At 35.9% G+C, this 23,426-nt stretch overlaps 1 protein-coding gene across 5 annotated transcripts in view; it reads right to left on the reverse strand.

The window, feature by feature from the left end:
- ASCC3 (activating signal cointegrator 1 complex subunit 3) overlaps positions 1-23,426 on the reverse strand; it is a 249,939-nt gene that overhangs the window by 209,663 nt on the left and 16,850 nt on the right. For all 5 annotated transcript variants that reach the window (XM_085574922.1, XM_085574920.1, XM_021533823.4 and 2 more), the window contains exon 4: positions 21,028-21,611. In XM_085574922.1, coding sequence (XP_085431048.1) covers positions 21,028-21,611 — 584 coding nt within the window. The remainder of the gene's footprint in view (positions 1-21,027; positions 21,612-23,426) is intronic.

The following is a 23,426-nucleotide window of genomic DNA, read 5'->3' on the forward strand; positions in this document are numbered from 1 at the left end:
ATAAAATGTATAATGTACTTTGATGCTATGTTCTATGAAAGAGTAAGACTTTGGCACTGTAGGATTCAAGCAATTCTGTTCTAACTATAAAAGGAAAGAGAGGTCTCTTACTGTCCTGTATTTAATTTGCCAACTCCTTAACAAAGAATTTTTCTGTGGCTCTCTATGACTACTGCCCTTGGGGAACAGCTTGAAATAACTTTATGTTGCCTCTTCACATATTTGCAAAATTCTGAACAGTGCCAGTGGTATCAAATCAATGATCCCTTTTTTTTCAGGCCAATCTGTACTTCATAATACAAGCTGTCATTTTAAAATAAGGGAGGGGAAAATAAGGCCCTCAGGGGTTTCTAGGAAAATATAAAGTTTGTGCAAATTAGAACAGTGATGGTGCAGTTTGCAGAGACCATGAACTAATGGCTGAAAGGTATAAAGTCTTGTATTTCTTTCATTAGAGTAACCAGTGATAGAAAGCTGGAGAAGCAGTCTCCAGAAAAAGTAAAGTAAGAGAATTCAATAAGTGTGGACAAATAAAAGATTTTCAAAATTAACAAACTACAAAAATATAGAACAGGAGACTGCTGGTTAGACATCAATTCTGCTGTTAGAGTTCTCAAGCTAGATGGATTTCCCTTTATCCAGCCTTCACTAGCACTGATCATTAATTCTTCTATTTTGCATAGATATTTACTGTCACTTTACAGACACATTTTAACTAATATTATCTAAAGCTATATGATGACCTTGTTTTTACATTTCAAAAGAAAGTGGCAATTTAATACTGGTAAATTTGGGTAAGTATTTTCCAGGGGCAAATACTTAAGAGAGAGAGGAAAAAAATAATCACTGAAGCAACAAGAAAATAAATGTATTTGAAATAGCTTAATTGTACAAAGAACGGAATACAAACTTCTCTCAACTTAACTAATAATTTCTTGACTGTGAAATACTAGCAACATAGGGAAATGAAATTCTTTCAATTCAACCAGATCTGGGCTCAAACACTAATTTCTCATCAAGGCAGCAAACACAATGTAAGCACATTCTGACTTAGCATGTTACTGCCCAAAATGCCCAAACATAAACTCACACCACCACCATCACCATCAGACGACAAACACACTAGCTCTAAAACATCCACTGTAGATCTCTATCTCTGCACAGGACTCCAAAGCATCTCTCTCACTGAAAGTTCTTAAGAACAATCTAGAAAAGCATTGGTCAGAAAAAATGGTATTTGCTGGGGAAATAGATAAGATCCTTTTTTTTTTTTTTTTTTTTTTTTGAACAGGACAATGTTTCCCCCCTACTGTTTTCCCAATCTAGTCTGAAACAAAAACCATCCACATAATAATCTTTACCCAGTAAGAAAAGCAGAACCTCACAAAGAAGCAGCAATGTTACACAATACATTCTACTTCATGGTCAGAGATCATGAAGCAAAAACTCCAGCACCAGTGAGACACGGGCTCAATGGAAAAGCACCAAGGTGAAATTGGACATCCCGCTCTCCAGACACCTTACCAGTCAGAGAGACCAAAACTCATACAATACTACACGCCAGACTCTGCAACACCTGTGTGGTGAAAGTCACTCCATTTTGCCTTCATCAGCAGCTTGAGAGCTGGCTTGGTCACTTTGCTGTTCCTGAATATAAAGGAGGCTTACAGGACATTTTAAACAGCTAAGACAGACTAAGCTCATTGCTCAAGAATGAGGGGGAAAAAGCAAAAGAATACAGAAGATCAGAAGCAATGACCTGTTCTTATTGACAAGATGTCTCCCATGCTCACCAGAAATCTGCCAGAGCTCATGAGTGGAAAACAGCAATTGAGAGCTAAACCAAGCAGAAGTACTGAGAGACAGAGAATAAGTTACACAGCAAGATCTGTCACCACCTACCACTGACGGGAGCAATAATGACAATGCTAGAAAAAGTTTGCAAAGACCAGAAATAACTAAACTTGAGAAATTGCAAGACCAAAATATTATTAATATTCATATTTGTTCATACTGTAGGAGTAATCCATTGCTTTATAATTAAGGTATTAATAACTATCACAGAATGCTGCTGCTTTAAAGTGCAATCCTTTACCTTATCATTTTTTGATGCTCATGAAAACACATCCATGCAGGAGGCTTATTACTATCAAAATCAGAGCAGAATATTGAGAAATAAAATAAATCCATAAAAATACCTTCTCCCACCCCTCTCTCCTTCCCAGCTCTCCCTCCTCCCCCAGTGGTGCAGGGAGACAAGGAATGGGGGATATGGTCAGTCCATCACCAGCAGTTTCTCTCACTGCTCAGGAGAGGAGTCCTCTGCCTGCTGCATCGTGGGGTCCCTCCAAGGGGAGAGAGTTCCCCATGAACTTCTCCAGTCTGAGTCCATCCCACAGGCAACAGATCCCCTCAAACTGCTGCCATGTGGGTCACTCTTCCTTGAAAGTGCAGTCTTTCAAGGACAGGCTGCTCTGGTGTGGGTTCCCCATGGGTTCACAAGTCCTACCAAGAAACCTGCTCTGGCATGGGCTTCTCTCTCTACTGGTCTGCAGGTCCCTGCCAGGAGCCAACTGCATGATAAATTTTCATCTTCTTAGATATGTTATCACAGAGACGTTACCACCATTTATATCTGGCACAGCCTTGACCCACAGCACATCCATCTTTGGCTCTGCCAGACATGGGAGAAGCTTTCTGCAGCTTCTCACAGAAACCACCCTTAAAGCACCCCCTACTAGCAAGGCTTGGCCATGTAAACCAAATCCACCAGGCACAAACATCTCAGATTTGATATGTTATTATATGTTCTGGTCTGAAAAATCAACACCCAAGCCTCTGAAAGGTGGCAAAAGAATCTAGTAAATATTCATAGCTGACTTTCTATTAAGTTATAATGAGATAAACTTGACAGTGGTCAACAGATGGAGAGGCCGTGTGTCAATCAGAGTTTCTTGAATCCCAGCCAAATTATTACACTCCTTGAAGTCAGGAATAGATTGTGCCCAAAAGGTAACCCTGACTGTCTTCACTAACAAAGGTCCCACATGACTTCAGCTACTACTCCATAACCATGAAGACAGAGATGAGTGAGATATATGGTCACTGATATTTTTTTGAGTGATTTTTACATCTCATTTTATGTGCTTAGTATCTGGAAGAAAGCGTACTGAGTAATCAATGTAGGAACAAAAGGACAAGACGTGTCATATTGCATTAGAAAGGTGAGGCAAAGGTCCCCATGCAAATGATTTCTCCTGAATATATGCTAACTGTATGGAAAAGGCAAGGAGGCAGACAAGAGTCTTACATACAGACAGCAGTCTATCTGCTAGTTACCAGAAAGGAGCTGGACCCCAATGAGGCACATGAGATAGCAAATTTTTTCAAGTAAGGCTCAGCCATAAAAAAGCACATCTTTATGTTCAAGACTGGAACAAGATTTTACTCTGAATGTTAAATAGGTACTATTCTCTTTTCAATTCTATAAAGTATAATTTACAAGGGGTTTTGGAGGTCCTCAAATATGAGGCACGGAACTGTGAGTAATACTTTGACATCATAAACTATCGGTCATCACAAAGGCATTTTCTTGACTTCTACATCTTCCTTGAGGTGGGAAAGAGCCCTATAAATCTCAGAAAATATTTTATTTTACACATTCACACAAAAATAGACTATGAACAGTCCTTGTACCTTGCTTGAGTCTTAGTACTGTTCTACAGCAATAAATGAAACAGAAATCCAAATTCAACCAATCAGTGGTTGTCCTCTGTACTTTTATAACCTAACAGCAGGTTTTGGTTCAAGTCCCACCTACACAATTAACTGCTACTCCTGCATTTTGAGGCATTTGCAGATGATATTACTTTACAAGGCACAGTTTTCAAACAGCTGTGGAAGAATAATCACCATAGCAAGATCTCAAGTTTCTTCTGTCCTAGTAGCTCTGAAGCAACTGAAATGATTGCTTCATTAAAAAAAAAATAAAAAAAAAATAGGGTAAATAGAACATTTTTCTTAGCCTACAGGGTTATTGGAAAAGCTGTCTGGATATGGTACCTAGTATACTGCTTAAAAAGATTCAGTAACAAAAACAAGGACATTGAAGATAGAGGGTTTTTTTAAATATAAAAAATTCAATACAAACTTTATGGATATAATGTATACACTGATTGCTAATTACTGCTGTGCTGAAGAGACTATCATCCTTTCAAACAACTACAGAATATAGAAGAACACTTGATTTAAAAGCAAATCTCAGATGTTTTGGTTTTTTATGTTCCTTACAGTTTGATTAAAATGAGGCAAGCCAGATATAGGATGATTTACCATTCCTATTAATAACAGGTATTAGGTGTGTAAGAAAATAATTCAGCTCACAGATCTGCTTTTCTTTTTTTAAAGCCTCGCTTTTTTGAATAAAACAGCTATTACATTTAGTCCATCTATACAGAAATAATCTTCCAACCCTACAAACCATCTAGGAGTCTTGGCAGAGTCTAAGCAAGCTCAGCTTGACTGCAGTGGTCTCACAACAAACAGAACAGTAACCAGATACTTCAAGCCCTCTTAAGACAAGTTGTTGCTAACCTATGTGCATGTACAATGCTTTTCTCATGGCTATTCCTCAACACAGAGGCTGGAGGACTCTCACATGGCAATCTCACTGAGTTCAGGAATCAGATAAGGCAGAAGAAGGAAATTTTCTAAGGAACCAGGAGTGCCTGGCTCCCAGGCAGTCTCCAGTGGGATCAAACACCAGCTTCAAGAGGATGAATGAAGTTACTCCTTCCTTCAGAGAAGTCTTGAAGGTCTGTCTGTGATAGGTTTAAATTTTTGGATTTTACTATCCGTTGTCAATTAGAAGAAAATCATTAACTAAATAAAAATTTAGAAATAGGCAGATTTAAAAAAAGCCAGCAAAATTCCAGGAATTCCCCCAGCACACTTTGAATTTTACTTATACCATAGAAAAAGGCAGAGTAAGAAAGCTGATTAAAAGATTTTCATTGGGAAAGACACCTGCACAAAGATAATGAAGTTATAACAAATTTTTACTCAATATTCAACTTTTGCTTACTTTTCCCATTACTGCTTTTGCAGTCCAACAAAAATTGATGGAAATCTGATCTTCAGTATGGGACACATTTTTAGTCTGGGATTACACATACAACAAAGACATGGCCAATTAGTCTTTTAAATACCATCTCTCCTCAGTATATTGGGATTATGCTCTGTTTTCATGTATTTCTGTATCCACAGATGACTATACAATTTTACTCCAACTAGAATTTACACTAGTAAAAATATATGAATCACAGCAAGGAAAACTTCAAAAACAGTATTAAAACATCAAAACTAATGTCTTAGAAGTCTCAATCTACATGTTCAAGGCTTATTTTAATCAAATTGAAATCTATAGTTAAAACACTAAATTGATCAGTTACAGGAAGAAAAGTGTTTTTCTTATAACAAGACATAAAAAACCAGACTATCAGATTGAAAGTGTATGTATGTATTGCTTAATAGGCCTAAACCTATTTATCTGACCATCACTTTTGATTACATATAATTCTTTACTATTTGTCTTATAATAAAAAATAGCACAATCAATCACAGCATAATTTGAATATGATTAAAATCTTCCACCAGCTCCTTGTGCAAATGCTAAAACTGCCTACCATATCTGAAAAAGAGACAAGTGCAAAATCACAAATCTTAGCAAATTTTCTCAATATTTTTACATGAAAATAAGTAGACTGGAGAGATCATCACCAGCATCATCAATATTCTAACAAGAGACTAATTAGAAACTTAGACAGATACACTTATTTTGAAAATTTCAAATACATAGCTACAAGGCAACTTCCACCAGCTTATTCAGCCTGAAGACTTCGGCAATTAGAAATAATGTCAAACAGCAGCTACAAACAGCAGAGCACTGACTTGCCTTATGCAAAGAAAACCCTGAAGGCAAATTGATATGCAAAATACCTCACTGTTATATGATTCCTTAAATTAGTGTTATCTTCAGAAGTATTCTGGGATAAGCTGTTAATGATTTTTGACCAAAATAAAGTCCTAAAACTAGATAACCACTGCACTTGCAACTTTTCTTACCTGTAGACAAGGGAAAATAATTATGACATTATCCAGCAGAAAACATACATTTATGGAAGTGATTTCTGTATTAGAATAAATTTGATTTTTTTTTTAGGTATGAGTATTTAAGAAACTTCTAAAATGGCAGTGTTTAGCACAGAATTCTATTCTGCAAAAGGCAAAAACCTGCAGGTTATCTCAAAGGACAGCAATTCCCAAACCTGCCCATATCAGAAGCAGGACTTGGCTGATTGTGGATCCACTATCCCAATGTGTGCTGACAGAGCAAAACAAAATACCAGCAAGCCAAGGACTATGGTTTATGTTGCTTAACAGAGGTCAATGACAAAGAGCAGCATGGGACCCTAATACTGGCAGCTAGTTGTATCCCAGTGAGGATAGTCAAGCCAGAATTTTAATATCCTCTGCTGGACCCAGGAGGATTACCCAGGAAAATGGACTATGACCAGCAAAATGGACTATGCGCCCTGGGCAGACATACACATGAGTGAGTATGAAGAGAAAGCAAGATTTGGCCTGAAACAGCATTTTATACTGTTTTATGAGTCTTAAAAAAAAAAAAAAAGGATTTCAGGATTTAAGAAGAAGGAAGATTATTTTAAAGCTTAGCCTTCCAAGGAAACCAGGGTTACCACATCACTGTGTGTGTTTAGCAGTGTGTGAACTATCAAGTGTTAAACCTCCTCAGTAACTCCTAGTTTTGACAGAGAGGCAGAAGAGTTTAGGGCCAGCAGTGGAGACAGATCTGAATGACTGCTCTTTGTGCCTCCTGCCCTTACTCCCTGGGAGGCTGCAGCAGGAGCACAGTGGCGCTGGCACGCAGCAGCGAGCACCAGCGCAGCACCACAACTCTCCGCCAGCCAGCAGAGCTGCAGCGCTCGAGCTGCGGCAGGCACAGCGCAACAGAAACCAGCCCTGCAGCAAACCCGGCCCTGCCACTGCCACACATCAAGCAGCTGTGGGCTAGGGGTTTCTGTGTGGGATTTTCCCCTCCCCACCTTCTATAAAATGATTTGGAGGAAAGCGATTTTAGTTAATAAGAGAGCCCTAATGTTTCAGGTGCCATGTGACTGCATTTCTTAGAGAACTCATATTTCCTTATGTCTCTATGTGGATGTGAGAAGAACTTAGCATCACACAAAACAAAAAGGGAAAAGTTCCATCCGCCACAGACTGGCTTTCTCTAAGAAAAGATGTCATTAAGTTTAATAATATATTGAAACTGATTCAAAAGGTATCATTAATAGATCAAGCCTCATACTGGCTCAAAGATACAACACGCTTTCTCTCAGTACAAAACTGAAGTAAAGAGTTGACAGGAAAGAGGAAAAGTTATTGACAGGAAGAACAGTGAACAGCTCTCAGCACTAGGATTAAGCCTACCATTTCTTGTCTCTCTCTGTGGCTCTTTCATCATTTCTTAAGTTCCATCCCTAAAAAACAGCACTCAAATGCCATTCAATTGGGTTTTTTATGAAGGGAGACAGCATGGTTCTGTTTTCATAAAAAGAAAAAGTTTCCTATCGTCTGTGGGGTTTCAACAGTCCTTGGACAACAACAAAGCTGTATACTTCTGGATTTAAAAAAAGAAGTCCACAACTGAAAAAGGGGAAAATGTATCCAAAATAAGGATTATTTTCTCTACATGAAAAGGGAGCAGATAAGCTCTATGGTAAAGAATAATGAGACCTAAGCTTTCTATTGTCTGAATATAAAACTCTTGGTAATTTTAATGACATTACAAAGAAAATATGAGCCTGAAAAGCTAGTCTCATGCCAAGTTGGAAGCTTTGATGATAAGATAAAGATAAAACACCACAGGGGTGATCCACATATGCCTATATTTTCCCTAAATGGATACTGCTTTTATGAAGGAGGCAATGGGGAATAAGTTTTGTGATATGTTAATTTGTTAGGGCTAGAAAGTCATTACAATGAACAAAAGGAAGTGTCACTTTGACACTTAAAACCAAACATATTTTATGAGACAAGTTGCTTTGACATCAGAATATCATATGTCATAAGAGGGTACACACACACAAAACTAAAAGCTAATGTCATAATTTCATGGTACATTAAGAAAAATGAAGATTAAGGTAAATCAATATATTATCATATGCAAAGTTTTCATGTGGTGCTGCATGCACATAGCAATGAACATTTAAATTAGCTGGTTTTAAGTCAAAATGAATGTTAAACTGTAGCTTTTGGAAATGTTCTCTCAAAGGAGCCTCACAACAAGAGCTATTCCATTTCCTTATTGATTTTAACTAAGAAATAATTATAAGAACAGCTTGAATTTTCTAATGTGTATCAATTTCTATAGTAAACTTGTGTGTGAAGATTTACTAAGAGAGAAACCTCACAAATTGGTAAACAGTTACATTTAAGGACTACAATTGCAACAGAAATTTAGTCTCATCTCAGGAATGTTCCCTAGCAAAAATCTAAATTTTCTAAGACAAAAGAGAAGCCACATTTCTTTCAGAAATATTTGGAGATGAAATTCTAGATGAGTTCAGGAAGAATATAGACAAATAATGACAGAATAGAAAGTGTTAAAAATTACTATTAAAAATTTTTGCCTTGGCTATGAGTACTTCCTCTTCTTCAGTATGTTTCAGATACTTTAAAAAAACTACTACATATTGCTCTTCCATGTTTTCTCATAAGCCTCCTATCTATGCTAAAGATTCCTAACCACTTAGAAACATTCAGACAAGGATCCTAGGAAAGTTTCCTAAACTTGCAGCTAACTTCACAGCTGTGGGTAGATTAGTAACAACCACAATAAGGGCTGGCTGAAGAATTCTTCTCTAGGAGCAAATGATGAGCATTTCTGGGTATCAGATAAGTACTTCCATTTTTCTAAAAATAAGCCATCTGTAACTTTTGAAATGCCTTATATGAAATAGAAAGTATGTAGCAGATAGCAATACAATCTGTGAAAATTTCCATTACTAAAGAGCCCTAGTAGTCTAGCTATGGCCTATATAAGACTGAATATTTATTGGAAAAATACTAATCAACTTCTCAGTGGCTGGTTAAATCCCTTACATAAAACTGAATAGCCAAATGCAGCAATTAGGTATCTTAAAACATCCTGAAGGACATCTCACAAGGAGTAGACAATTGCTCTGTGTCTAGTAGTTCTGAGAGATGATTCTCATGCATATTTTTTTTTGGCTACTGCAAAAGTTGTTGCAGAACTGGAAACCAAGTTCTCTGGAATCTGAAAGTTAACTGAAACTCTTGGTGAGATTGTTCCTTGCTAAGATGAACAGACAATATTCATGAAACGTTTGTTTTATGCTACCAGTCTATTGCTCCCTTCCTCCCTCCCTCCTTCTGAGTGCCTTTTCCTGCAAGCCACAGTCCACTGATGCGCTCCTCCCACACTAAATATGTTTGTATTACTGCTACTTCTTTGCAGCAAACCAGACTGGCAATTTCTTTTCATATTTCATTTTTTCAGTTTCCATACTTTATTTCACATGTCCTCAGTTTTCCATGCTTTATTTCACACATGATGGATCTCCTGTGTACCCTTTTCCAATTACTTCAGCACCTTCTATATAATGATGAAGTCATCTCCTGAAACTGCTTTCTCTATCCGTAAGTATTCTATATTAACACATTCTCCACTTAAAATCAACTAAGAAAGGTAGTAGATACTGAAAGTATCTGTCAGTGCTTACAATGAAGACCTTTAAAGTCTTTACAATGCGAAATAAACATACAAATCTGGATGTCTAAAATATGTTCTGTCACAATAGAATCGTGTTTCTCATTTTTGGGGGCTTTTAATGTAAATATATACATAGCTGGATTAATATTTTCATGTTTTCAGCATCTGCATTTTTTTAAAGAATGACTATTTAAGTAGCATTCAAGTTATTTAACATTTAATTTGATTGCTAAGAGCAAGGAGAGTCAGTAGACTTCTCATTCTAGAATTCCACTTGCAAACTCCACTCAGCTTATTTCCACAGTTTTGTTTTGTCCTCTAATGAACTTAACATGAGTACAGAAAGGTTTAATCATCACTTCTACATGACAAAATCAAGTACCACAATTTTTTGCCATTCCACAAATCTAATCTTCACCAAGTCAGGTCTTCAATGAACACTGCTGAGTAATACAAGACAGTAATATATACCTACCTATACAACATGTAGCATTCATACTGTATTTAATAGAAGTAATAGTACAAGTAATAGAAGATTCTGAAGCACAGAATGCTTTTGTTGCGTTTCTGCAGAGCTCATGCCTAGCTCCAGCACAGCATTAACAATCAAAGGCCAAGAGCACTTCTGCAACATGATGGAAATACACACGTGAGACACTCAGTTTTAACACCAAATATTCAAGATTTTCCCTGTATTAATAAATATAGGAAAGCTGTTTCACAACATCTTTTATATTTCCATAATATGATAGCTCATTAAAAAAATTGTTTGTGCTCCAAACCAAAGGCAAAGCTTTTTTATAAACCCATGAAATCTATTTTGCTTTTTGAACAAAAACTTGCTGTATGACTATCCTCTGTTCACACAAGTATTCAGTGTTTGTTAAATGGTTTATGTAGTTATTACAACACCTGCTTATAGCAGTTTTTCATTACTATTTTATTAACAGTGTAAAATTCAGCAGATAAACTACTCTTTACCATTTTAACTAGCTTAACCAGTCAATGTGTAACCAGATACCCAATTCCTCTGTGGGAAAGTCTCATAAAAATGCCACAGCACCATAACATCTTCTAAGTGGCAAAATTTTTCAAAGCAATGTAGAAATACATGTTAGTGCAATCTTATTTTGTAACAGTGATATTTTGTTGGCTGTGGGTGTATAATACCAGCTAGGTTCAAAAATCACCTCTGTAAAATAAGTTAAAACACAAGCACAGACTAGTACAAGTAGTAAAAAAACCCACCTGAAATCAAGGAAAAAAAATCTCCAAGTGATTTTAATGATGCTCATATTTTATCCCAGAGGTTTTGTCTTTGAGTTTACATGCAAATAATTATTATTTTAAAATAGATTAAACTTTCCTATTTTTTACACTTTGGACAGTCACATCAGCCATTTCACCACTGACTTCAGTTTCTGGCCAATTTAATTTTCTCATTACCTAACAAAGTGTACTGTTTACTTATGCTTCAGTACATAATGCAATTTATTATATTTCAGACAGTGCTTCCCACTAAATTTTCTAAAAATTATGCATTAACTTTACTTATATTGTCCTCAAGTTCTTCCAAATTGCATTTTTACATCAAAGTTGACTTTCTTCCCCTAATAGCGGCTAAATGAAAACTGTGTGGGGAAAATTGCAGCCTTGTGCAGGGGTCTCAGAGCACTTTTGGTTTTGCTTCAGATGAATTAGAGTAGCTGTGGCTGGAGGCATATGCCAGAAGAGAAGAGCAGCAGAAAAGCCAAGCTTTGGCTTTGACAGGGAACAGATGACCCTCTGGGAGCAATGAAGCATACACAATTACACTGATGTGCCGAGCTAGTGACAGGTAAAACTGAGTTTCCGATATCAGAGCATTTGGAGGATCCAAGCCTTTGTAAAGTCCAAAACTTGGCATTCTACTAAGCAGCAAGAAGCTGACACTTCAGGTCCCATTTTGCTTAAGAAAAGCAATGTAAACATCCACTTTCACACCTGCACACTACACTTTTCTGATGGTGAAGGTCAGTTTGTAACTAGGGAAATGGCTATGGAGAACATGCAAACAAGCTCCACTTGCCCTGTGAGCGAAGTGATAATATTAGGCAAATATTGAGTCAGAGCCAATTGTATTGTGCACAGACAGTGAAGCCTGTTTCTTGAAAGCACTTTTGCTCAGGTCTGCACAGCATGTCAGATAAATGATCACAAAACTACCACCTGAAGAAAAAACTTTTCTGCAAAAACATGAAATGCTGAAGTACTTTTCACAGTCCATGCTATAAGGTGAACTGTAAAGAATTCAGAGCTCTTAACATAAATTACATATTCAGACTTCTCAGGGAATTGTTCGCAATACAAACCTGAGAATTATTGAACTGAATTCAGGTTTAGAAATGTAAGCTAAGTATTTTTCAGGTCATCAGATTTTTGGATACCAGTTAAAACGTAAGTTTTTATGTGCAAATGTTACACTAGAAAGCAATAAGCAAGATGTAAAGAGAGAACAGTGTCTGCAGTGCTTGCTACTGACAAGCCCCCTAAGTCACTAGCTGGAAACAAAACCTACACACACTTTCCGAGATTTATTCTAAAACCAAATGCTTGTGATGTTGTGCAATGTTGTATAAGCTCTTCCATTCATTTATCTGAAGGAGTGAATAAGTGTATGCAGTCTGTAGGAATTACAAAGTTATTTTGTAGCTGGTTTGCCTTATGAGCTCTAAAATACACTCCTTATTGAACTGTATTTCAGTGTCATCTCAGAGTCTTTCATTTGTCTTAGCTTACACACAGAAAAAGAAATTTAAATGTTCACATAAATAATGTCAGGCTTTTAAAAGGTATTAGAAATTTAGTCATATGAATTAAGACTTTATGTAATATTCTCTTATAAGAATAATGACCATTACAGATTCCTGTTTAATGCAACAAACTAAATGGATGATTTTTCTGGACAACAAATGTCTGTTATTTAGATAGATACTTAATTTAGGAGACCAAATTAACACATCTGAAATTAAGGTCACTTTAAAACCTAATTGAGATTACTAGCAACACAAGGACTATTTATTTCCTGTATACCATAATTCATTAAGTTACACATAAGGTTAAAATATAAGTATTTAAAGAGGCATACTCCATTTGCTAATTATGAGATTCTACTAATAACAAACTTTTTACAAAACAACAAGCTTTTAGTTTGAATACACACAAATATATTAGGGAAGGGATTGATTTTTTGGTAAGAAATTAATCAGGGAAAATGAAAATTTAAATTAATATAGAATTAGGTGTAATTATAACATACAAATTTTGTCCAGTTACCTCTATTTTATCATTTGAAATGACAGAATCATAGAATGGATAAGGTTAGAAGAAAACTCTGGAAATGATCTAGTCTCCTGGGCTGGAGATTCCATAACCTCTTGAGCAAACTGCTCCTGTGTCTGACCATCCTCACGGTGACAAAAAAGTTTATGTTTACATGGAATATCCTGTAATACAATTTATGTCCACTGTCTCTAGTTCTGCCATTGGGCATCACCAAGAGAAGTCTGGCTCCAATTTCACTACACTCTCACCACCAGGTCTGATCAGATTCTCAGGACTTCCCTTCTCCAGGCTGAGCAACACCAGCATTCTCAGTCTCTTCTGGAATGTCAGATGCTCCAGTTCCTTCATCATCCCAATGGCTCTTTGCTGGCCTCAGTCCAGCAGGACCAGATGACAGCACTCTACACCTCTCAGATTTTATTCATTCATCCTACTGCTCAAAGTCAAGCCAATAATGCATAGCAATGTGATATTAATTAACAAAGTCTAATATTTAAGTAGTAACTACAGGCAGTTTTCATTGCTTTTGCTTTGTGTTTGTTCTCCATTTTATAAGCAAACCAAACCAAGTATACCTCTGAATAAAATACTGTAAATAATAAAGTGAAAAGGTATGTGAATCCATATATTCTTCAGATTAAGAGGCAAGTACTGAACTAAGTCAGCTTAGAAACACATTTTGTTATGATCAGACTACCATGTGAAATGAAGTGTCAACATTTTTTTAATTAAAACCTTTTCAGATTCAGGGTGTGTAATAAAAATAAGAGGAGACAGCATCAGATAAATAAGTGATAGTAATCTAAGAACTGTGGGGCTTTTTGAAAGACAATCATGCTAGGGGAAGGTGCTTTTTACCCAGCTGTACAGCATACAATTTTTCTTGCAAGCACTTTGAAACACCCAAGTACAGATTTTCCTGCAAAACATCCAGCAAACATAACAGTGAGCATTATGCAGGAAAATTTAAGGGGTCTTACCACCTTTATCAACCCAACGGTTTTCAGAGTAACATACTATTCAATATTAAAAGATAAAAAGCTTTCTGGAAAAAAAAAAGTCAACTACACCTGAAGGGCCATTAAAATATTATCCATTGTCTGTCAAGCTCTTTAGGTACCATTCTGCTCAGAACTAACAACACTGACCAGTCCCAGTTTACTGTGACTGATGTGCCCTATGACTTGGAATCTGCTGTGGAAGGCTGCTACTGCTACTGCCAAATCTGATTTTGCCATTACTGATTTTGGTTTAGATAGGAATAATTTTTAAAAACAATGTATAATTGCTGCAGGCTGAAGGATATCTAGTTTATGAAATACTGCTTAGTTTCCAAGTACCAAGAAAACACATTGAAATACATTAATCTTATCAAGTTCAACAAGGAAAAGTATAGCCCAGGAGTGCAGCACAGGCTGGGATCTATCCATCTGAGGAGCACACCTGTACAAGTGGAGCTGGGGGTCCTGGTGAACAACAAGCTCAATGAGTGAACACTGCTGCTGTGGCAAAGAAGCAAACAGGATGATGGGTGGCATCACAAGGGCATTACCAGCACAGAAAATGTAGTCCATTTCCCACTCTACTCCTGACTTGCCAGGTCACACCTAGAACAGTGTTCAGATTTGGTCCCTTCTACATTAAAAAGATGTGGGCAGGCTAGAGAGGGTCAGGAGAAAAGCCACAAATATGATCCAAGGACTGGGAAGCCTGCCATGTGAGGAAAGGCTGAGAGAACTGGTTTGTACAGCCTTGAGCAATGAAAGCTCAGGGGAGACCTCATCAATGTGTTCTAGCACATGAAGGGTGCCTTGCACAGAAGATGCAAGAATTCTCTTTAGAAGGATTCCTGTGGAAAGGATAGGGCAATATGTACAAATTAATGATGGAAAGATTGTTATTGGACACAAGAGGCAGATTTTTCACAATGAGAAAAATCAGTCATTGGAATACTCTTTCCAGAGATGTGGTAGATTCCCCAGCATTGGGCACTTCTAAGATTCAGGTGGGCAGGCTGCTGAGCCATCTTCTCTAGACCATGCCTTTGCCAGGAACGGTTGGATCAAATGATCCTTGAGGTCCCTTCCAATGTAGGGACCTATGATTTTATTTATTAGCTCATGTCCATACATCAGGAAATAACTGTAGTGTATTTTCCTTTGCAGGTGACCAGACATGTTTTCCATTTTGAGTTCCATGGACCAGCAGACTTCACTATCTAGGTCCCTTAATATAGTACAAATTTCCATTTTGAAAGGAAAATTTTGACTCTTGAAAGTTGCTAACAATACTTTAATTCTGTTCAATTTTAAAATGACAATTCAACTTTTTCTACATTTAAAATATTATTTTGTATATAAGGATAAAGTGGTTAAAGATAAAAAAATGATTGCACTGAAGCTAGGAACCAAATCAGAGTTCACTGTTAAAACAGCTTGAGTGCAGTGTAATCTTTCATAAATCTTCAGAAACTGACATGAAATTGTAGGCCAGGGATCACATATCTATAAGGGCAATAACACACTGTATAAGAAAATGTAAGTATGATTGGAGATCATTTAAAGGGATATATTTGGGAAATAATCAAAAAGACATTCAGGTAACTGGCAAATGGCATCAGCATAGCATATGTATACTCATGAAACATCAATTGGTCTAGCACTTTATTATAGAAAATGAATAAATAGCAGTTGTCTCACATCTGGACTTCATTTAAAACATAGCAATTTTCCGAATGAGGACTTGTTAAACTTGTGAAGATGAGCATTAATACAAGAATTAAAAGTTGGCAAGGAACTGCCTGAAGGCTAAATGAAAGGAAAGGAAGTGTTTAAAAGGCACAGCATCATCTGGGAAGGAAGTTATAAGCGCAGTTCTTTGGTGTTAATTTTTAAAACTGCTTAAAAAAAAAAAAGAATAATTGTATAACAGCACAGGAAAAGTGATCATAAAACCAGCCCTGCATAAAGTAAAAAATCAGAAAACAAGGGTTTTTTTTAAATACCCAGGCAACAAGACTCTGGAGCAGTCTTCAGGGCAGCTGAAGCTGGGACAAATTTTCCCACATTCTTTTGTTAATGAGTCTTCCTCAGTTTAAGATACTGTATCTGTGAGAGAAAATATGCCTTCTAGATTCTGTGAAAGTTTAAACAGATTTTGCTTTCCTTTACTCTCCTGTACTTTTGCAAAAAGGCTGGTGGCAGAGACAGAAGAACTTCCTACCAGTTCAGTGAATTGACAAATTAGTTAAGCTTCCCTTGTTCTTGATCCCATGAGCATCTACAGGTTCAACCAACAAAGCATATGGGCAGACATTTGTGGTGGGATTAAGGTGAGGCAACAGAAGCAGTGTAGATGAACTCATGTGGAGGAAAAAAAAATCATTATCTTGCTAGTAGTGATAAAGGCAGCTAAAGAAAACTTAGATGCAGAAGCCTGAGAAACAACAGGGATCCACTTAGAAGAGACTGGGGAAAACTGTCTAAACAATTGTTGCTACATCAAGCATTCAGAGGCACATAAACACACTGAAAAACAATTCCTACTTGATGTTAAAACAAAATCTATTGACTTCCATTTTCAAATAAGTATGAAAATAACTCAATTTCAGCAATAAAGTAATAACCTTTTAGCTCTAATAAAGAGCATATTACTGGACTGAAATAAGAAGGAATATAGGAAGATGTGTTGCCCAACTCACAGCACATCTCTGACCTCTTCTTATTCATCATATAAACCTGTATTACACAACTTGTACTTTTCTGATTTCAGTTCTACTTTGATTTGAAATTAATGTTTTTCAGCCTTGAAGAAAGGATTGAGAATCCTCAAGCTCCAAATTACTACCTTATGGCCTCTTACTATAGTTTTTACTACCTGACTATTCTCAGGTGCTTATGACAACAAGGAAGAAAAGGTATCTCACATTTTCAGTAGAAGTGATGAATACTGAATTATTTTTAGGAATGAAACAAAGAAACAGTGTTTGCTTCACACCATGACAATTTGCAATGCAGCTGGATTGTATTTACTGATAGAAGCCCTGGATGCCATAGTATGTGTACATGCTAACCTTTTAATGCACAGAGCTGGAAACAGTTTCTAATACAAAGCAGATGAAAGCCTTGTGCCTTGGCTTTTAAGTGGGCAATTAAGTGCCCATATATAGAGAGATAAGTATATCTATGTACTACTACATAATATTTAAACTACTGCTTCAATGTAGTTTTCTTGAAACAGTTCTGCTGTTTCATATCTTAGCCTAGTGTTCTTCTAGTTATTTATACAGCACTTAAAGTGATTTTGTCTGGGAAAGACCATTTAATCTAATTTGCTACATTAAATATTCTTAATTTTATTTGGGCAAAGTTCTTGCATTGTCCCAAGAAGAATAAAATGCACAATTTTTCATAATGGATGATGTATTAATAAGATATTAATTCTGATTGCATCTCCTTTTTCCCCCTAGTTATTTTATCTCTACGGGAAATATCTTCTTGTTTTGTTATGATAAAGGGATAATGTACCTGTGCTTTAGTGTAAAAATAGAGACAGGTATTTCCAAAACAAAATTCTGAAAAATTTTGTAGATAAACTAGACAAGAGATCACAGAAGAAAGACACGTCTTCTAAGAATAGCATAGTCTAATCAGAGGGACTAAACTCTTCCAACTTTTTCCTAGTTACCCTAAGAAGTGCCAGGTGGCAAAGCTGATAAAATGCTCTCAGATGTCTCCAGTTTTCATTCATCATACACTAGAAACTGAGGGCTCCCAGAAATTGAGGAATGCATTGAATACTGAGTTTTAATCAAATATAAAAATAAAAAACCACAATAGTTATTGGCCAAACTCTGTAGTTGGTTACTGGCTTTTTCTTCTTCTTTTTAAATAATGATGTTGTTACCACATCATTGCCATCAACAAAATACATATGCTCATAAACAAAACCCGACACACTGTGAAAAGTGTGTAGCTGTCATTTAGCTTTACTAGACTTTATGTCCCCAATGAAAAGCACATGTCCCAAACACTTAGAAAATAAGTTATAATTCCCATATCACTCCAATCATAAGAATCAACTTTCCTCTAATTAAGAGTCACCAGTGATATGCCAGATAAACAAACTGTCCCAAAGGAAGAGTGGAATGTTCTCAAACAGTGAAAACAAAGAACAAAGTATTTCTTCTACCTTGCCAACCATTTTAAACATAAGCTATACACTGCTGGAGAAAGCAATTCATTTCAATTCCTTGTAGAGCTCATTAAGTAAATAAAAACCTAAATAGCATATATGTGTGCCTATACATACACTGCAAAAAAACAACCCAAAACAGGATGCCACCCCATAAATTATCTAAACTGCTAATATTCTTAATGTGATCTGGCACCTCAATAAAATTTGCTTAAGGATCAAATGAAATTGTCTTACAGAGTCCACTTGCCAATATCATCACAACAATCATGTTCTTTTCTTGTTTAATAATAAAGAGACAGTGTTTAAAACATCTTCCTGTTTTAAAGCACAAAAACTTTGCATATAGATCTGGATTTTTATTTATGAAGAATTATCCTTTCATATCAATAGGTTTCTTTGGGTTTTTTTTTAAATTATTTTTGTTTGTTTTGTTTTTATTTTGTTTTGTTTTTTTGGGGTTTTTTGTTTGCTTATAAAGAAAAAATATATTTTGTAGTTCACAGACATTTAGTAGTTCACAGATACTTTAGCCTGTATTCATACCACTAAGAAATGTAAGATGGCAAGCCCCTGACCTAGTTCTAGAAATGGGTTATCATCATGTTTAAAAGCATCATCTGCTCTTAATGATGGCACCAACAAAATTACTGTAATAAGAAAAAAAAATATCCCTAAGTGATAGTAAAATCCAAAGCCTAGGAGACATGTTCAAGTCATGACTATGCCTACAGGGAGCACAATTCAAGTGCCAGCTAGCTTTTAACAAAAGGTGATCAGGTTCAAGTTTGTTGTACTCCTGCCTTGACCCCCACATTGTGCAATGAATAATGAAATAACACTGTTGCAAGAAAAGGTAACAAAGGTGCCAAAATAATGAGAATGTGGAGATCTTTCTTTTATTACTAGGAAGTTTTAAAAATCAAAAATAAAATGTTGTTTTCAGACACTTCAGAGAAGAAATCCTTTTCCTTTCTAGTGATGCAAACTGAAGAAACTATTCTTGCTAAGTTAGTTTTCAGTTCACTGGCAAACAATTTTTCATATTATCAAATTAAAACTTCTATAAAGTCATCAAATCAGATATTTTCCCAAGAATTCTTTGTTCCAGAAACTAATGGAAAGGAAGTCTTTATTGGTGACCTACATAAAAACGGATAGCTTGAACTTTCTGCCAATTGATTTAGCAATCCATTATGATCATAAATTTGCAAAAAAAAAAAAAAAAAAAGAGTTATTTTTTCTTGCTTAAAGCCAAAGGTTTAGAGTTTTTTCTTTAACATTTTACAAATTAAACTTAGGCATTAAGTAGGCATTATGTAGAAGTATGGAATTATTTCTGCATACCCAATAATGATATTGGAAATGTCTTCAGTCACTGATCTAGACAAAAAAACCTGAAATCTTTATCTCTGTACAATTAATAAACTACAGATCCTTTGACAAATATACTTCTTTCATGTTTCATTTGACATACAAGTTTTTTATTCAATCTTCCTATCCAAGACCTGTTCAGTCTTCCATTTTCATGTCTTCACTCAATATGACCACTTAAAGTACGAAACTGTCCGCAGTCATGCATTAAGGTATTATTTTTCAAACATATTTCAGTGCAGAAGAAATTAGATCAACCTCCATTTATATTTAGGACCTGTAAGAAAACATCCATATCCAGAAAGCTCAAAGGACAGCCAAAATGTGGTCCACTGACTACCAAACAAAACAATAATATGGCTTCAGCAACTATACCATTACACATTAGATATCCATAGATAGTTATCTAAACCTAAAATGAAGTATACAAGTTCTCTTCTCTATCTCCTACTATTTTTATTAAGAAGAATAAAGTCTGCAACTGCAATGGCAAAATTCTTGAAAACTTTCACTATAGTGTCTTTCACAGGATTGCCTATTCCTACTATCAGTTGCATTTCTGTAGAAAATTTGAAAATTTATTCTTTCTGAAAAATTAGTTTCAGAGTTTTAGTACTGGATGTTTTCAGGAAAGGAAAGCAACTAAGTTAGGAAAAATAAAGTAAACAGGAATTCTTCCCCTATCCCACTCAAAACCAGTTCTCCCTTGCCTAGATTAATCCAATAATCTCTTTTGAAAACATCTCTAGAAAACATTTTCTCCAGGCTTTAATCATGCTTTTTCCCCTTTCTACTGCTATGCTTTATCTTTCAACTCAAGCCAACTGTTCATGCTCCCTCACATTTTCTCTATCCTTTTTGTAACAAACCCAGCCACCCCCTTTCCTCATCACCAGAAACAGACATAATATGACGAAATTTTAAAGTAGCACAACTGGCTCAGCATTCCAGCAACAGGGAGGCTCTGAAACTGGAGATGAAACCTGCCCAAGAAAGTTCAGCTTGTCTTTGCAATTTCCTCACACTTTTATAGGCTGTGTAAACTGCGTTCTGCTTAAAAAGAAAGAATAGAGACTCTGAGCAAATGGCCACCAAAAAAAAATATCCTGTCCATTGTGGGGAAAAACATTATTCAGATTAAACTGATGCTGTATCCTTCTCCCTGGTACATGATGATGCTGTCATAAGACTTTTCTCAAGACAGAATTTAAAAAAAGCATAGACAACTGTTGGGTAAAGTATATTGGCATAAACTAAAATGAAATTATTGTATATTTCTGTGGCATTCAAATATATGCAGCACAGTTAATGTGCTAGTGTACCTCATTTTGAAGTTCATCAGCACTTTTGGTGGAAGCAAGGATCTCATACAAAGTGCAGCAGAGATCTTCTGTTGTTGGTCCTCCAGGGTTACCTCCTTGAGATTCCTTCAGGTACTTTCCAACTTCACACCATAAAAAAGAATCATCTATTTTCTCCAAAGATTTGATATTAGATTTCTCATCACAGTAGTTTTGTAAGTGATTCATCTGGTTATTCAAAAATTTGTTATAATCTAAGCTTATATTTTTCTGCATATCAGTCTCACCATTCACAGGCAACTCTTCAGAGTGATCCAAATCATGCATGTCAAATGAAAACACTATATTTTTACCAAACAAAACTCTGTTACCACCATTTTGCTCTTCAGCCAACTGCATGAGGGCTCTAAGCTGTTCTTCAGGGAAGTGAGAAGCAATCCGAGACGTGGCATTACAAGCTGCAGTAGCAGATGATGATGGAAATGGCCCAAACATCTGCTTGATCACCTTTGTCTCATCATGGCCAACACATTCTTTCCCATGAAACGTCTTAAAAAGAAAAACAGCTCCACTTTCAATTGCTTCTTGTCCGTTCTCAGCTCCAACTGTTAACAAAAACAAATGTAATTTAATACACTTAATAACAAGAGTGATTCATTATGTATTCAAATTCTTGCCACAAGTCTCATCAGAAGAGATAACAAAAGAAGTAAAAGATATCACAAGTAAGAACTGTTGGAAGGTACTGAATTATAAAAAGTATATGATAATAAAGCATCTGTCTTCATTATCCTTCTACATACTAAAAATTTATAGTAAGAATTGCCAATGCTTTCTTATCTTTCTGAGCTACAGAAAAAAACTTGCTAGAGGTCTTAAACTCACAATTGTATATTTATAAGCTATTTAATGTTAACAAATTTCCACTTTGTCTCACTATTTATTCACTGCCTAATCTGAATATTCATAACAGAATAAATATACAGAACTCAGCTGGGGATTACTGAACTCTTAGTAATTCCCAATAGAATTACTTCTGAGTATGTGCTAATTTAGAAAAACTGCTCAAAAAGTTTAAAGCAAATAAATGTATGAATTTGGATTTCTATCTACAAAATATCATGTTATGCAAACAAACAATATATTATTAGATGAAAACATGAATGCATTTCTCACACAAGTATTCACAAAGGTAGTCAAGGGGAACATAAGGAAAACTCCATGTGAAGAACCAGTATGTCACTACTACAAAATTTTTAAAGTCACCAAGCCTAACTTAAACAAAACCAGCCAGCATACTGGGGCTTTTGTTCATTTTAAATGAGGACAACTTACAAAATTTTTTTACTTGTGACTTGATTCAACTTAGATTAGGTTTAACATCAGAAAAATCAAGGGGTTTCTTCCCCACAACCTAACAGAAAAGAGCAAAAAAATTTTAGCATAAGCAGATGGAACAAGGCTGAGTAGCTAGAAATGTAATTTATAAATAAATGGAGGTGGCTACAAATTCAGTATTTAGCTTGAATCTTCCTGTGGTGTGCTCTGAAAATCTGAAAAGTTCAAGGAGATATTTACAAGATAATTAGATACCTACATATGGAAGATACATGACATAAAGATACACACATATAAAACAGATACTTAAATAGTTCTCAGAGGAAAAAAGTGGTTCAGCCTCTCCCTTTTAGCATTAGTTGTATAGAAATCACAAAAAAAACCCCTACATCTAAAAACTTGTAGTTTGTCTGCGTGAAGCTCACTCATACATTCCTAACATACAAATACATATTATTACTTAGAGTCAATTGTTTCAAAACAGAAGTAAATATTACTGAACTAAAAGAGAAATTGAAGGATTTGAGAAAAATCTCTTAGGTTTACTATGTGGTATTTCTCCTTTATTATCGACATCTCCTATTTGTGAAAGCATCTCTTGAGAAAATACTACTCCTTCCATCTCAACAAAATAAATCAGACAAGATGGCAAGAGATGCACTACTAGATGCTACTCTTTTTGGTATTTTGTTTTGTTTGCCAGCCAGCATTTTAGTCCAGTACCACTTGTGATTAAACAACACAGTGGCTATTTAAAACACCTTTCTCAATCAATTTTATCAATACAGACTGCACCTTCTCCTACTAACTCTATGCACTGACAGCTGGTACAAACTCAATCCCTATCTTGCCTGACTTTCCCTCAAGCCTTGTGTGTTGCAAGTGCCAGCTGAATTCTGTGCACTGAAGGAGAGGTACCTGGGTTAGGGCAGAGAGGTGGCCCTTTCCAGAGGCCTGCCTCAGAAAGACAGCAGCCACATGCTTAAATTCCAGCCCTAAGAGGTTAAAAGTCTACTAACAGTACTAACCAGAGCTTAAAACTTTTTGCCAGTGATTTGAGAAATAACTCAAAAATATACTTC

Source organism: Lonchura striata, chromosome 3 (assembly GCF_050655825.1).
Source record: "Lonchura striata isolate lonStrDom1 chromosome 3, ASM5065582v1, whole genome shotgun sequence".
NCBI lineage: Eukaryota > Metazoa > Chordata > Aves > Passeriformes > Estrildidae > Lonchura > Lonchura striata.